Here is a 17371-nt window from a genome sequence, read left to right as displayed (position 1 = left end):
CACTTTAAGTTCTAATCAGAATCAAACCTTCAACTTAATAAACAGTTGTTAATAAACAGTTGTAGCTAAATAAACGAATGGAGCACAACGGTGCAGCAGAACTCAGATAAGCTTGGAAGAAACAAAGTTTGAAAGAATAAATTGGTTGTTTTCAGCAACAGGCTTCAGCCATTGTTTAAACTCGTCTCTCACCAAGCAGCAGTATAAAAACTTACATTTTCCCATTTAATCATTCCCCACAAATAATTTATCAACTTTTTATACTTTAAGAGCCCGCAGACAGCCTGAATAAAATATGGTCTGAAATTTTTTTTTCCGCGCATCACATAGTAGGCAAAATAAACAAGACGTTGAGGTTATTTCCCACCACAGTTTATTTCCATTTAGTTTAAATTAGATTATACTTCATAGCTTACATCTTATGCATTTCTCATCTTCATTCACAGTCTTGCATGAACCCAACAAGATATAGTAAATATAACTTAAAAGCTTTTTTTTCAAGTAGTTACAAAACAGAACCGGTGTGTCAATGCCACCTCCTCATGCTGGTCAGAAAATGAACAAGGCATCACTGCAAAGATAGACCATCATTCATTTATATATATTTTTAATATATTTTGACCCTTTAGCTCAAACCGACTTTTTGAAATAATCGCAGAAGTCCCGTGACAGACTGCGCAAAACACCTGCATGTAAATATTAACTTGTGCATCAGTCTTCATCAGTGCAGGTATTGCCTCAACACAACAGCCAACGCACTAGAATTTTATACAACTTAATAAAGCTTTACCGCTCACTTTTGTTTTATAGATAGGTCATAAGGAAGGTGAAACTGCATTGACCTCAGTTCTAAGAAGGAATCATATGTGTAATGAATCTTGTCCACCAGCAGCAGTAAAAGCATAGACTACTAATATGTTAATTGCATTACAAGATATTGAAATGTTTCTGTAAAAATCATCTAACTGTCCTCTTGACCAATCCAGTACTTAACTTTCGCACTCTTTCTACTTTTAAAGTTAAAACATCCTAGTTAAGCTCTTTTATTAAAAAAAGAAAGAAATCCATGCATTGATCCATCTGTACAGTTTTAACCTATTATTAAATGTGTATTTATATATATATAAATTTCCGCACATCACTACAATGATTAAAATAATCTGTTTTTTTAACAATGCATCCAAAGAAGACAGTTAAGCATGGAAAAGCAGTACAGTGCAAACACAATCTTACTTCGTCAAGCATTTCAGTTGAAAAAGAAACTGTTTTATATATAAAAAAAGAAATAGAAGAGGGAAACCAGTAAAACAGTGTTAAAGAAAACGGAAAAATTGATCCCAAATGTTCACAGCACTACCTCCTCTTCGTGGCAACACTTCTACTGCCTTTGTTGCCTCCGCCAGACTTACTGGAGCCCTTGGAGAACAATTTTGTCATGAATTCAGAAACATCTGGTAATTCTGGGTTAGGGTTCAACATATTCATTGATTGCTCCATTTCCTGCAGGAAAAAAAACAAACAAATATAAAATACCATGAATAAAGCATTATACAGAGAAACAGGATATCGGGTTTATGATGTGCATGTAGGACTTTCTATATTTTACATTACCTTTCTCATCTCGGGATCATTAGTATTTACCACCTTGGGGAGCAGGACGATGATTAGTAAAGGAAGAACCATCATCATAACCTAAAAGTGAAGAAAAAGATTTCATATTAAAAGGTGCAGTAGGTGATTGTCTTTAGAAATTTTTTTTTGTGCTGGTAATTTCGTCACATTCCAGGAGTAATGATTAAAGTAAATGATCTAAATCTATTTCTATGTATTTTTGTATTCTGGGTAAGGCATAAGACTGAAAGATCTTCATCCAATTAAATCTGTTTTCGGGCCGATAATTCCCATAATTCTGATAAGTAGTGAAAAACTGTCTGTCAACAAATGTAGATTCGTTCATCTATGCACCAGTTCATGCAGACAGATCAGCCGTTTGCGAGAGAGTGACAGCGGTAAAAACAAATGCCGAATCAAAACTGTTTAAAATCCTGAATCAATATTGGACTTATTTTTGCACTCTGGAGGAAGGATGACACCATGGCTGAAGTATTTGTCTTAGAAATGTAATGCAAAACTTATGCAGATTTTGTTGTTACGAATGGGCTATATGCACAGAAGTGTTGTTTACCCACTGAAATCTTCAAGCGAAAGATTGATGTGACTATTTTAAGCTTCATAAAGGAACTTTTTACAGCAGGGATGTCTAAACTCGGTCCTGGAGGGCCGATGTCTGGCATATTTTAATTCCAACCCCAATTAAACACACCTGAATCAGCTAATCAAGCTCTTTCTCTGTATACTAGAAACGTCCAGGCAGTGGCGTTGGAGGAAGTTTGAGCTAAACTATGCAGGACACCAGCCCTCGAGGACAGGAGATTTGTAATGTAGATTTTTATTTAGTTTAACAAGAAAACATAAGTAAATAGCATTATCTCATCTGCCTAGCCTGCTTTACTGAGGTGAAGATGGTTTTATATATTTACATTGGTTCATTTTTGAACAATGACAACAAGTGATGCGCTCTCTATATTTTTTTACCATGCTACTCTAAATATTCGGTCTGAAAAAACATGTGAGAATGGCTTAGTAATAAGTGTAATTTTTGCATGCCGCCGGCCAAGCACTATAGTCACTTTAGGACAGCGTGTGAGAGAGTGAGACCAGCAATCCTTTCATGCATGAAATATTGCACATTATGAAAATTTTGCTAGCTAACTACACAACTGAAAACATGCTAGATATAATACAGTTTTGCATTTTGAATTGTAGTATTAGAAATTACTATATTTTGGTGGTGAATGGTAGTTTCAGGAGGTGTGGCTGTGGACGGCAGGAGAGTTGCTATGTTACTGTGTTTATGCTAACAGTTTTTTTTTTAATTTGTTTGTTTATTTTACAGGGACAATACACTTGACATTGCTATACAAAGATAACCGGCGTACATAGGGCATATAGCATAAAGCTAATGTGCAGCCCTCGTCCCTGGTTAGGCTCTGCATTAAAAAATAAAAACAAATCAAAAATAAAACACAATACAGCAAACATGTACAATATATACAGAGCCACAAACATAAAATGCAAGTCAATCTGCATAAAGAGAAATGTAAACGGGACCAACCTGAAAGAACAATGAATAATTGCTGTAAAGATTTTAACCATTCTTTCATCTTTACAGAAAAAACTGGGAGTTCTGATAGTAACTTTAAATGAACAGTCATGGCATTCCATAGATGTGAACCTTTTACTGAAAAGGATGACTGACCCACAGCGGTTCTGCATCTGCAGATTCTACAAATCCCACCTACTGCCCCTCTAGTCTTCGCCCCATCACTACTGAATTTAAGTATCAACTCACAGACTACTATAAGATCAAGACCATGTATACACTTAAAAATGGTTTTAAACAACGAAAACTTTTTTAAAAAAAACTATACTTTTTGGCATTCAGTTGGCATTTTGGCAGATCATCTACTGCACCGTTAAAGGTAAGGTCATTTAACATTATTCTCCCTTTAAACCTTGAATCATAGACCCAACCACAATCCCAAAAACAGACGCAGATGGGAATTGTTTCCAGTTTGTGCAGTTTTTATTTTTTCCAGATGTTGTTGAAACGAAGCACAAACTTACTTCCTGCGTAAAACTACATCGGTTTATAACAAATATTGATAATATCAGCCTATGATCAGGGCGGCCTTAAACAACATCTACGTTAGCCGTCAAACACTGTAGCTGAGGCCTGATAGCATTTGCTTTGTGTTGTTGACGTATCAACTTGTTGTTGTTTTTTGTTCATTCGAGTTGTTTATAGTTTGAATTTGTATTTTTATTGGTATAGTTCTTTAACACATGGCAAAAAGACTACCAATAAAAACTAGTCTTTAGGCTAATTTGGGTAAATTTATGTTCTTGATGAATGTTGAATACTGGCCCTTGTTGTGAAATAATGAATTAATAAAAAAATAATAAAAATAAAAAAACAAGAGTATGCCATTTTCTTCACAGCAAAAGCAAATCCACTTTGCATGCATTTCCGAAAGACTAAGGCTCAAAATGAGTCAGTAAAGAGTGCACTGTCTGGTCCATCTTTGTGGTGCCACAAATCAGATCTGAACACACTTGAACATTAACAGATATTACAGAAGCACAATGTATTTGTTGGCTAACTGTCTATACCTGTACAGTTGTGGTGATGAACCATTTATTGTGATGTGTGAAATAAAACGTTTTAAAATAAAACTAAGCCAACTAATTAAAACATTACATCGGTTTGAATTTTGCAAGGGCTCCACCTTCAAGCAATGTCTTTAAACTACATTCTACAATAAAATATGGTCTGATAAATAGATCTCCATGCCACACAAAGTAGGCAAAATAAAGCCAACAGCCTTATTAGTGTTTGTACGACTATGCTTGTAAGTGCTAAGAAAACTTCCTGTGGCCAATTTTATATACGATAAGAAAAAGGTCAAGCAATGCATATATAAGAAAAAAAACAAGTATCTATCCTGTACTAATGTAACCCTATTCTGAGACCTTTAACACATAAGCAAGATCTTTTAAAACAGCATAACCAGCTTATATCAAGCTCTGTAAACTAGAAGACAAGTTTTAAAGGTCCTGTGAAGTACTTTGAAATGTGCATTTTTTATTCGATGTTTGACACAATCTCAATGGGAAAATGAAGAGAAGGTGGGACATATAGTTAACAAAACAGCCAATTGTGTTTAGTTGATCACAGCTCTGCCAGTGAGAGTGGTTGAGCTCAAACACATCAAATAAAAGCAAATGAGAAGGGGGCGGGGCATGTCAGATATCAGATACCAGATATTGGTCAAGATTTAATGAGACACTCAAGTATGAGGTGATGTGAATAAAATGTTGATCAATTTAGGTGAAAGTGAAAAACTGCAAGCTTCACATGTTTACATTAGTAATATATTTTCTGTAAATTTGTAAAACAATGTAAATGTAAATTTGTAAATTTACAAAAATTAAAATTGTCACTGTTTTGGAGCACATTAGCTAACAGAAACTAACATCCTGAAACTAACATCTACATTTTTTCATTTTAATCTCACGGGACCTTTAAAATAGTTTACAATAAATTGCAACCATCTGACGAATCACACAGACATTATTATAAAATCATACCATTGGGTTCATCAGAAAATCAGTCCATCCCCAGGTTTCCCGCTTCATGAAATACGTGTGTGGACCACCGGCTCTGATCTGAAGAGGATATGGCTGACGAATAACTTCAGAGGTTTTGATGTAATTCACCAGGCGTGCCCTACGGGTCAAAAAAAAAAAAAACGGAGATTAACAGAGGTGTACAAAAAGTTGTGTCAGAAGGGAGGATAATTACTAATGTTAGCTACCTCATTTTCCCTTTGGAGGTGATGTCCACCCTAACAGGTTCAAATCTGAAAGATGGCGATACAATTTCAACCACATATGAGCCAGAGGGCACATCGTTGACAGCAAAGCTCCCATCAGTCCTACGAAGGAAATTGATGCAGTTGAAAATGCATGATAAGGGTGATAAATTGAAATAAAAATGTAATCGTCATGCACATCTTGTCAGGGAAGCATGTTTGTGTCATCAGTAGTAAATCTAGTTGTAAGTCCAGAGGGGGCTCTCATTCAAAACCTCTAAACATTTAACGAAGAAACTGAGGAAATTTACAAATTGTAGCATTTTAAACAGAATATGTCTACTATATGCACAAGTACAGAATCATCTCACAGAAGGGTTTATTTTAAAGACAGACTGAAGTTATTAAAGGGATAGCTCCCCCAAAAACAAAAATGATGTCATCATTTACTAAACTTTTACTTGTCACAAACCAGTTTGAGATTTTTTGTTCTGTTGAACACAAAAGATGATAATTTGAAGAAAGTTAAACCTGTAACTATTGACTTCAGTAGTAAGTGTTTTTCTTACTATGGATGTCAAAGGTTAAAGGATTTCAACTGTCTTCAGAATCAGAATTGGTTTTTTTTGCCAAGTGTGCTTTACACATACAAGGGATTTGTTTTGGCTACAAATGCTCCCAGTGTACATATTACATAAAGTGACAAGTAACAACACCAAAAAATATGAGATAATACAACAAACATGAAACGGAGATGCAATTAGACAAAAGAGGATGGATGATGAATTGTATGTACAGATGTGTTATAAATATACAGGTTACATAAGGTGCTGTGTACAAATGCTAAGATCTCTAAAATATCTTAGTTTGTGTTCAACAGAATAAAGGTTTGGAACCACTCGAGGGTGAGTAAATTATTATTTTAGGATGAATTATCCATTTCTCAGTGTTGGATTGCAGCTGGAAGCGCATCCGCTGCATAAAACATATGCAGGATAAGTTGTTGGTTCATTCTGATGTGGCAATCCTCTTATTATTAAAGGAACTAAGCTGTAAAGAAAATGAATGAAGGAATTATCTTATTAAGTGAGTGTGTCATTTTCAAGTGCAGCATTTACTACACAGAACCGGTCTCCTGATATTTTGTCCTACCCATCAAATTATGCTACCAACAACACTATGTTTGAATGGTTCTGAGGTTGAGGTTAGGGCGATATTTAAGCTTCATATCACACTACTTCACATTAAAACGTACACTGGTAGCATAATATGAGTACCATATTGCGTCATCAAAATATGCTACCTACTTTTTGAAGGGGAGGTAGGACAATCTGACAAGGTGGGACAAATCGACTATTATTACTTAATGGTCATCTCGTTGTAAATATCCGCTTAAACCTCTCTATCTCAAAGCATTTACTGGAGATTTAAGTTAACTTACTAGAACAAGTGCTGAAAAAGACACCCCGACATTTTTTTCCGCACTCTCTCTGAACTCGCTACTTGATCCAATAACACCGGGAGGCACAACGTTAATCTGCCTTTTTTGACATAACTCCGGCTTTAAAGTTACCGATCGAATTAACATGAAAATCGCCTTCGTTTGACGTTAATCGCCCAGCAGTTACGTGCTATGACATTACACACAACTTTGTGTCAACATATTGTTTCACATTAGGAAGACGAATTTATGGTTCAAACAAGGCAATCATAATATAGATTGTGGTTCTGCGAGTGTTGTGAGGCGCTGTTGTACATCCAGCATTACTGACACACAAACGGTTGTTTACATCACTCTGTTTGACGTTAGCCTAGCAGCTAAAAATACTCACTTGAGAAAACCAACATATTCCTCCCCTTCCACCAGGACTCGAGCAGTCGAGATCCAGTCTTGTGTTTTCACTCCGGGAACGATCGCTCGTCCTTCGATTTTAAAGCGGTCTCCGTTGGACTGAGAAGCTGCGACAGGCCCCGGCTCTGGGTCAGAAAACCCCCATGACAACGCAAACAAAGCCTGCAGCGCTATATATACATCTAACAAACACTTTATGTGTGGCATTGTGCTTTGACACACGATATTTATGACGTTCAAAATGTACAATTTATCTATACGCGTCAATCCAATGCGCTCGAAAAGGACTCAGATGAGGACAGTCAATGGTAAGCGGAACTCACACTGCAAAGACACCGGAAGAAAATCTGTTAGGCCACGTGACACTCTGGGTGGGATCTATTTTTTACAGGCTATGGGTGGGATCAGAGCTTAGAATCGAGAATCATAGGTGATTCGATGCTCTGGTGGGATCGAGTCTTTCAAAAGGCAACTGATCAATTCTACAACATCACGTGGTTTCGATCCGATTTATATAGTCAATATAAACAGGTAGATATTTTATACTCACTGTATTATGTTTAAAAAAAAAAAAAAAAAAAAAAATATATATATATATATATATATATATAATTTGATTGTATGTGGTTCCTATATATAATACGTTTTAAAGAATTAAAAAAATAATTTTTGGATTATTTATATGAATTATATCTATTGTTATTAATGTTAATGTAAACTAATGAGCTTATATAAAAAACTCAAGCTGATTTTACTGTTTATTACTATTTTTTTTCAACAAATATTTTTATGGACCCCTAAGTGGTCCCCTGACTCATTTAAAATAAATGAATAAACAAATAAATAAATAAATACTTCTTAACATTACAATATTGAATAGAACTGAAGAAAATCACAACAATGTGATTTTGATTCTCAAGGTTACACAAGTAGCACATAAAATATCCCAAACTGATCCCCTTACACCCATAAATAACAAAATTTTTCTGTTTACTATGACTATAGTTATTGTTACGATAATATAGCAATTATGGTAATTATTTAGTTTTTGTTTTACTTTCTTGTCACATAGTTGCAATCATATATTTATTAACTTAAAACCAGTTTAGTGTGAATGTTGATTAATTACGTTTTAATCTAATTAAAATCTAATGTATTTTAATCTCTTAAACGAGTACAATTAGAGACATACAAATATTTATAGTGCATGTAAATTTCTTTTGTTGATTAATAATAATTTCCAGTGAACGCTTAGGTCAAATGAGTTGTTGACAAAGCAGTTTCATGAATCATCTCTGCATCTCCACTGAATATTATTGTAAAAAACTGAATTAGGTTTTCGGCTTTAATAAGTTCTTTTAGTTTCGGAAGGGTTTGATAGTAGGGCTGCACATTGCTGGAGAAATATGCCTTATTACTGTTGAGTATAACGGTCTTACAATATAACACTTCTCTAGTTTATTAGCCATGTTTTAAATAAATTACTTATTGATATTAAAATAAATAGGTAAAAAACATTTTTTAGATTTAATTAATTCTAATTCAGAGAAAAACAGTGTCAATGTGAAAACAAATACTTGGAAGGTGAGGTTAAATATAGTAAGCATCTGATTGGCCAAATTTAGATAAACAGCCAATGCATAAATGTAATTTATCGCATTTTTGCAATATGTATATTGCATATCCCATAAGCACGATGATCATTTTGCTAAATGTTGTAAAGGATCTTTCTTTATACATCAGTGAAAGAAAGAGATATTCACACAAAAAAAAAAAAAAAAAAAAATTTCTCTCTAATGTGGTTTTTAATCAGGCAGCCATTGACTTCTATCGCAGAAAAAAGGGTTACCAGCATTTTTCAAAACATCTTTTGCGTTCAACAAATGAAGGGCTAGTAAAAGATGAGAGAATTTTCACATTTGTGTGAACTATCCCCTTAAAAAAAACATGCATTTAATATATAAATATTCATACAAAACATTTAGATTATGTCAATTTATTTGAAAGCCGATTAAAAGAAAAATCACTATGTACACATGACACTCAAATATTCATTCACGATCAGGCAACAGACGACAAAACAAAAACAACACTAATAACTTAAAACTCCTGCAATTCAAGTGCGTGACTGAAAAAACATCCGATAAAGGTACACTTACACAATCACATCCACTTAAGCAGATTCACACCATGGCACTACAAGTGCAACAGTTAAAACGTCTGCTTGGCACTTCAGTGAGTAGGCTGATTCCAGAGAGTCTCATGGAGTTGATTATGTGCCCCTAAGCAAGTCCACTTCAATGTGAAGCAGTCATTCGGTGCCTGCAGGAAGAGTTCCTCCTCCAGTGCTGAAATTGGAGTGTCTGAATTGTTCAGTTCATCTACCCCCAATTCACCACAGTCTACTGAGTTCAGATTCACCAACCTCAAGAGCTTAAAATACACCAAGAGTTTATAGTGGTTTTCTCCTTAGTGTGCTACATTGATACATCAGCGCAGTTGTGACACATATGATTCGATGACCTGTGAAAGAAAACAAGAGGATAAGGAAATAGGCAAGACACATTTTTTGTAAAACACTGCAGTCTTTCACTTTACAAAGTTGATGATTGAATTATCCACCTTTGCAGTTTCTCCTACAGTTCCTGGAACTGAGCTTAAGTGACTCTTTCCTTGCCACAGTTCAAGCAGCATTGTCTTCATTGCCTGAACATTCCTGTTAGATACAAGCATGTTGAGTGTTTAGCAAATTTCTCTAAGATGTTTTGCCATTTAACCTCAGTAAATGCAGAAATAACGCACCTGTCGTTTGAACTGCTCTCGGGCAAACTTTTGTTGTTTGTGGAGAGCTCAGACCACCATTTCTTAATGATAGATTGAACCCAGTGTAAAGCTACGATGAGGTGTCTAGAACAAAGATGAAGTCCAATTTAGGTAGAACTACAACAAACAGTAAGAGTACATCAGAATGCACAAGGCAAAGGACAGAATACTCACTCTTCATATTTAGTGTTAAGAATCATTTTCACTTGTGGAAAAAGATCAACACAACAGCCCAGTGAAATGCATGGCTGTTCTCCCTGAAGACTAAAAAAAGAAATTGTCATGAAGATAAATGTCTTCCTATTACATCGGTGACAAACTTTGAATGAATTTACATGTCGTGAAAAAGGTTTTTGAATAGGCTACGGTACCTTTTAGTAAGTACAGGCAAACAGTCAACAAGCACCCCCGTGTCTTGTATTCTGTAAATAAAATAATTATATGCATGCAGCATTTCAATTGAAAAAAATAAACAAATACACACACATATACAGTGCTCAACAAAAATGAATACATCCCATTATGAAAATGAATAATTATATCCATTTCTCAGTGAATATAGGTAATATATATTGGGGCATTTGAACAAAACAGATTTATTTATTAAAAAAATATTTTAGTCTGTGGCACAGTGGGTTTTTGCTGAGATTGCCTCACAGCAAGATGGTCACTGGTTTGAACCTCGGCTGTGTCGTTGGCATGTTCTCCCTGTGTTTGTGTGGATTTCCTCCAGTCCAAAGACATGCACTATAGGTGAACTGGGTAAGCTAAATTGTCTGTAGTGTATGTGTAATAATGAGTGTGTATGGATATCAGTGATGGGTTTCAGCTGGAAGAGCATCTGTTGCAAAAAACAAATGATGGATAAGTTGGCGGTTCATTACGCTGTTGCAACTCCAGATTAATAAAGGGACTGAGCCAAAAAGAAAATGAATGAATGATATTTTAGTCAACGAACACCTTTAGAAATATAAAGATAATACATTGAAATTCATGCAAAATATTATATAGTTTGTTTAAATAATTTTTTTTCTTTTTTTTACATTTTTGTTCTCTTGAATTTTGCTATTGTTAAATGTTTTATTCAATATTTTTGCTTAACATTTAAGTTTGGTTGTATTCATTTTGGACCGTTATCCAGATTTGTCTTCAGTACTGACTATCTAATGTGCATGTTGAGCACTGCATTTATTTTTAAATAAATCTATAGTTGCATGTGATATTTAATTTGCCTTTTATGCTTAGCAAGGCAGGATTAATTACATAAAAATGCAGTGAAATGGTGATATAAAAATGTCTAGAAATTATAAAACAACCTAAACTGAATGTACAGCAGTCAATCAGTGTAATCGTTTGTGTAATCGTGAATCATAGAATCCAATTATTCGAACATGGTGATTTTCTAAAATGTATTAGTACAAAACCTTAAAAACAGCTGAGATGCCTAACTTTGTAACAGTCATTTCTTAAGTAAAAGCAAGATTACAATGACTTTTGATCAACTAAATGCAACCTTTTTAATGATGAAAAAATGTTTACCAGTCAGTTTTCTGATTAATTTGAACTTCATTCCACTAAATGTGAAACCGCTAACCTGTTTAAGTATGCCACTAGTTCGCTTGCATTTTTCCGCCAAAGAGTCAAAGCAACATTCAGTCTGAGATTCCTTCCGAAGAGCACATGACTCATTGCTTCATGGTCCTTTGATAACTGAAATTCAACAAATTAAGTTAGTATAAATAATACCATTTTCAAATCACAGTTTGCCATGACAGATACACTGCAAACATGATAGCCTGAAGACTATATCATAGACAATTATAAAAGCATATTCTATGCCATTTTTTGGAATAGAGCAAACATTGCATTCACAATTACGAAAAGTAAAAATAGTGCACTTTCAAAAATGTGGATGATACACTAATGTAAAAAAAAAAAAAATTATAAAAAAAAGTGTTCAACTGATGGAGCTTGAATTAAAAAGTGGAGGGTCTTACGATGTAAAAATAACAAACTAAAGTGTAAAAAGAACAGTGTGTAGTGTATAATTTGAAACACACCTGTAGGCTTCACATAAAACAGCATTAGCTCACCTCAGTAAAATAATCGCTGTATTTGGAGCCAGCTCCTGCCATTTTTGCGTCTGTGGAGTTCACTGGGAACCCACAGTTGTCACTGTAAAGAAAAGCCTGCACTTCATCAACGCAGGTCAGTTCGTTTTCTTTGTTTGCCATGTCAGATGTCCTGCTTGTGGTGGGCAATTTCCGACATGCTCTTGGTCCCACCCCAGAGAGACGAGTTTTCTTCTTGCCAACCACCTCTCTCTTCGTTTTGCTGTATTTGTGCACACAACGGCCCACTGGAAATCTGTGTAATTGAGCAGAACACAATCTCATACTTTAAAACTGACTTGTAAAAGATTGAGGTAAAGTTGGTTTTATATTCACACATTCAGGCTTTCTCCTTAAAAATAATTTCAGTATAGTACTTTTTGCAAATTCTAAAGAGTGAAATCATATTAGTAGTGAATAACTATAAAAGTACAACATTGTTCAAGCAATTAATTAGAGTTAACATTGATTTCAAGTCATACTCACTTGTGATTTGAGACAGAATATTCAAAGTAGAGTTGTAAACAATATAGAGACTGTGTCAATAAGTTGTCACTGAACAAATGTGCGAATATAAATCCAATTTTACCTCAATTTGTAAAAGTAAGCTACTGTATAGTTCAAAAACATACCTCTCTTGATCAGTTTCGTCCTTCAGTAAATAATCCACCTAAAAAAAGAGACAACAGTTAAAAAGTTGTGTTACTAAAAGCTGGATTACATGACACAATGCTTAAAATCTGAATAGATTTAAAAACAGTAGGTATCAAACTTTCTAGGTGACCAGAAAAAAAAAAGTGGGAAGCAAACAATAAATTACCAGACTAGAGAGCAATAAAAAAAACATTTTTTTTTTCTGAATTGATTTATTGTATAACATCATATTCCCCCAAATTTTAAATAAATATATTGTCATTTAGACAATTTTTTGCTGTCGTTTCAAAAAAATGAAAAGTCAACTTTTGTAGTAATTGATACTAAACATTGCTTTCCTAACTCTGCTCAAGTTATAACATCATTAAGTTGGCTGTAAATAAATGTATCTGAAAACAAGGAAACGTTTTTGTTACAGTGACTTTTTGGTTTTTGTGATCATTTTAGAATGAAACCCGCATAGTCACTGATATAGGGCCATATTGGAGAAAAATAGACATTGTGATAATTTGTTGCAATATTTATTTTTCAGGTCAAAATTAGGACTTTTTAAGTCAATTATGAATGAAATTTTAGACTTATACAGGGCTAAAATAAAGATTTTTTCCCAATAGGCCGGTTATTTCTGTAAATAGTTTTTGTATTAATGGAAGATCATGTAAAGGGATGTGCTGCTTAGTTGTCTTTCTCTGAATAGGGAATTTAATTTGGAGCATTCACTGTAAAATGTTTACCAGTTGTTGTGAATTGTATCTCTTTGCAATAATAAAAAAGCATAAAAATAAAAGAAAAGTTTAGATGGATTATTTGTGATTGGGTGTCAGGCCGATAGGGTAGCTTTTCCTGGACATAGGAAAATTAAGACCTGATTAAAATAATTTAAGATATACGATTCATCATTATACAGAAACTAAGATTTTTTTATTGCCTTAAATTTAGTTTTTTAAATTCAAGACATTTTAAGACTTTAAGACATCACTGACCCCCTGTATATTGCAATTACAATTTAAGCAGAAGCTCTATTTGAGAAGAGTTTATTCATTTTAGATTGATTGGGATGATTATTTAGGAGAGTGAATCATGCATTACATATAGCAAACAAATGACAAGCAAAGATAAATACAACAGAGCAAAGAAAAAAAGTGAAATCAACAGTACATTATGGTTTCCTGGAGAGTCTAGCAGTATTCAGGCACAGAAATTAAATAATCAAATGAACAACAGCACAAAACTCTGCATAAATCAATTAAATTAATGTTTATTAAAGTTACAAACAGTAACATTTATTGTGCCAGATTACTGAATTTCATTCTTAAATTTATTAAAATGCTCAAAAAAAACATGCATATTATAAACTTTCACTCCATCATGGTTAAACTCTCCAGTGGCCCAACAAACCTAATGTGTTCTGAACAGTCTCTCCTAGTCAACTATATATCTCAACATTGCACACTCTGCGATGTGACTATTTCGCGCACACACATTGCAATAGCTATGCACTAAAATGCTCCAAAACAGAAATACATATCTTCTTTTACCAACAATTACCTTGTTTGAGCCTATCATGTGAGCTTCTATGACTGCCAAAAACACTGCAGACTGCCTTTGAACTTCTACATATAATGCTTACACATCAAGACCGTAAAATTGGACAAATATTGGGCAGTGTATTCCAGCTAAAAACACTGAATATTTTTCATAACTAAAAAACGAAACGAACACCACCATGAATATGCATAACAAACCACTGTCTGTGTGAATGAAATGGTCTTACCTCCCTCATGTTCTTCTCATCTCCAGAACAAAGCATACGTTTGAGAAGGTCATGGGGCTGAGCCTGCTTGAGCCTGTGGACTTCTGCATTACTTCCAACATGACTTCCAGTGGCCATAATAATGGACTCTAGAGTACAATGGAAAAATATATATATTTGGCACAGGGCAGGATACATGGTGTTGTTAAAGCAAACAGCTGCAGTTTGTTTGCTCAAAGCCTCAATTGTAAAGCTTCTCTTTTAGAGTGTATGACAACAATCAGTTTCTCAATAAAACTAGTCAAATGATCTTTATTAAAGTAATAACATTAAAAATGAAACAATGTTTTCGTTAGATTTACCACAAAATAAAAGAAAAAGGTTTTGATCACAAAAAATCCGAAAGGGTTGCTGGAAGGTTGTTATTTGGTTGCCAAAAAGCAAGACGGGAACATATGCTAAGGTTCTATACTCGTTAATACCCTTTAATTAGGACACGGTTTCATTATCTTAATATAAACTTATACTAAAAAATACTATATATACAAACATGTTATATTATTCGTGTCTTGCAAATAACCCATAGTTCGTTATCAGATACAAATAGGATGCTCTGTATTTTCAAACGGACGTCTTACCCATAGGGTCTTACCACGTAGCACGTTACGCTGAGTCAGAGGAAGAGGGTGAATCTACGAACCGGTTCAATTAAATCCAACTTAAATATTTCAAATTAATAAGCTAGCATTCTTGGTAAACGTCTAGACATCTGTCAGACGGAGCTTTAGGCCTCCAGTGATGTGACGTTGTTGTTTAGGTGTAGGGTTTGTTAGCGCTAGCGAGCTAATTAAGCCAACCACACTTTAACGTACAGTCGCCAATCTTTAACTAACTTAAATTGCAAAAGACAAAACTAGAGATTACTCGACACTCACACAGTGGTCCCTATATCAAAGCAGGTGACGAAAACACACGAGATAGCTAGCTGATAAGCAAACAAGTCTAGCTAATCACCTGCTAGCAAACAAGGACTTAGCACGTACACAACATATAACTTGTTAAACGTTGCCAGCCCAGCGTATTTCGTAAACACCCACCATAGCATTGTGTAAAGTTGTCTGTGCATCCTAGAGCACGTTATATATCCGAGAGTTTGTCCACGCGCAACCAGGAAGAAACGGGAATTTGAGTGGATTTCAGAGGAAAGGAAGGACCATTCAAATAAATACAAACTTGAAATGCTGGGATGGGTGAAGCAGCAGGATTGAAGGTTTAGCGACATCTGGTGGGGCACAATGAATCAGCTTCCTTTTGGAAAGCTAACATTTGTTTTAAGTATTTTTAGAAGCAACATCTTTCCAAACTATAGCTTTATGTAATTGAAGTTAATAATAATATAACAGAAAAGAAAAGAAACATTTTTATTAACTGTAAATTTACAGACTAACGCAACATGGTGGCTCACTGGTTAGCACCACAGCAAGAAGGTTACTGGTTCGAGTCCCGACTGGGTCAGTTGGCATTTCTTTGTGGAGTTTGCATGTTCTCCCTGTGTTCGCATAGGTATCCTTAGGTTGCTCCGGTTTGCCCCACAGTCAAAAGACATGCGGTACAGGTGAACTGAATAAACTAAATTGGCTGTAAAGTGTATGTGTGTGAATGAGTGTGTATACAGATGTTTCCTAGTACTGTTGCAGCTAGAAGGGCATCCGCTGTGTAAAACATATGAAAGTTGGCGGTTCATTCTGTTGTGGCGACCCCTGATAAATAAAGGTACTAGGCTGAAGGAAAATGAATAATAAATATCCAGATTTATCTTAACTATTTCAAACTTTTTTAACACATTAACTGTAAATGAGTGTTCTCAACCCATTTGACAACAATAATAATAATAAAAAACAAAATAATAAAATAAATAAATAAACAAATCAAGGTTCTTTATTGGCTTAGAAGTGTCAGAAAACCTTTTATTTTACAAAAGTTTCTTTGATCAGTTTTGTTTAGATTACAACCCCAAAATATTTATAAGGCCTCCACCATTCCACCATATACAATGCAATATAATTTTTCATTGATTTAGTTTTTTGTATTTGTAGAAAAGCAATTTACAAGCAATTTCTGACTGACTTTTTTATGTGCCTTTATGTGACTTTTTTGGGGCAGGCAAAAGATCATTCTCTGATTTTTTTATTTATCTTACTGTGGCCCTCCATGGAGGTTTGCTAAGTGCTTGACATCACTGGTTTTGATGATCAAACCTACTCACAGTGATAAAGAACAGAAATGTACTCAAGGAAGATGAAAAAGTTACAAATAAAGGGTCCTTAGTTATCACTAATTACACTTTAATCTACAGGAAAAACCTTGTTAGAATGGATGTTTGTTAGCTTAAGATCCTTTAGCATCTCATGACCTTAAGTTCAAAGAAGTTAAGAAAGGTGATAACAATCAATCGGCGCTGATGTGATCATTAGGTCCTGAAAAACTTCATGAAACCACAAACTGTAATAAAGGGACACAGAGATTCATTTATTTTTCTTCAGGGGTCACCACAGCGGAATAAACCGCCAACTTATCCAGTATATGTTTTACACAGTGGATGCCCTTCCAGCTGCAACCCAGTACTATGAAACCTCCATATACCCTCATTCACACACATACACTATAGACAAGCGATGTAGGGGTGCAGTAGGTAGTGCTGTCACCTCACAGCAAGATGGTCGCTGGTTCGAACCTTGGCTCA

General features: G+C 34.7%; 3 protein-coding genes across 7 annotated transcripts in view; all 3 read right to left on the bottom strand.

Moving 5' to 3' along the window:
• The window catches only part of LOC147839360 (uncharacterized), a 963858-nt gene that overhangs the window by 122046 nt on the left and 824441 nt on the right, over positions 1-17371 (bottom strand). The window lies entirely within an intron of this gene.
• emc7b (ER membrane protein complex subunit 7b) lies at positions 357-7621 on the bottom strand. Of its 2 annotated transcripts, NM_001025515.2 has the most exon segments (5): positions 357-1500; positions 1612-1692; positions 5212-5350; positions 5439-5558; positions 7268-7621. In NM_001025515.2, coding segments are annotated over 5 exon segments (714 nt in total). In that variant the 5' UTR covers positions 7495-7621; the 3' UTR covers positions 357-1353.
• Positions 9236-15876, bottom strand: katnbl1 (katanin p80 subunit B-like 1). 4 transcript variants are annotated; one of them, NM_001006019.2, is given in 10 exon segments: positions 9236-9810; positions 9910-10003; positions 10090-10194; positions 10285-10374; positions 10482-10532; positions 11705-11820; positions 12204-12477; positions 12854-12891; positions 14650-14777; positions 15726-15825. In NM_001006019.2, coding segments are annotated over 9 exon segments (918 nt in total). In that variant the 5' UTR covers positions 14767-14777; positions 15726-15825; the 3' UTR covers positions 9236-9777.

Source organism: Danio rerio, chromosome 20 (assembly GCF_052040795.2).
Source record: "Danio rerio strain M-AB ecotype USA chromosome 20, GRCz13ab, whole genome shotgun sequence".
Classification (NCBI taxonomy): Eukaryota; Metazoa; Chordata; class Actinopteri; order Cypriniformes; family Danionidae; genus Danio; species Danio rerio.
The sequence above is the reverse complement of the archived record's forward strand: the minus strand, read 5'-3'. Positions and strand labels throughout refer to the sequence as shown.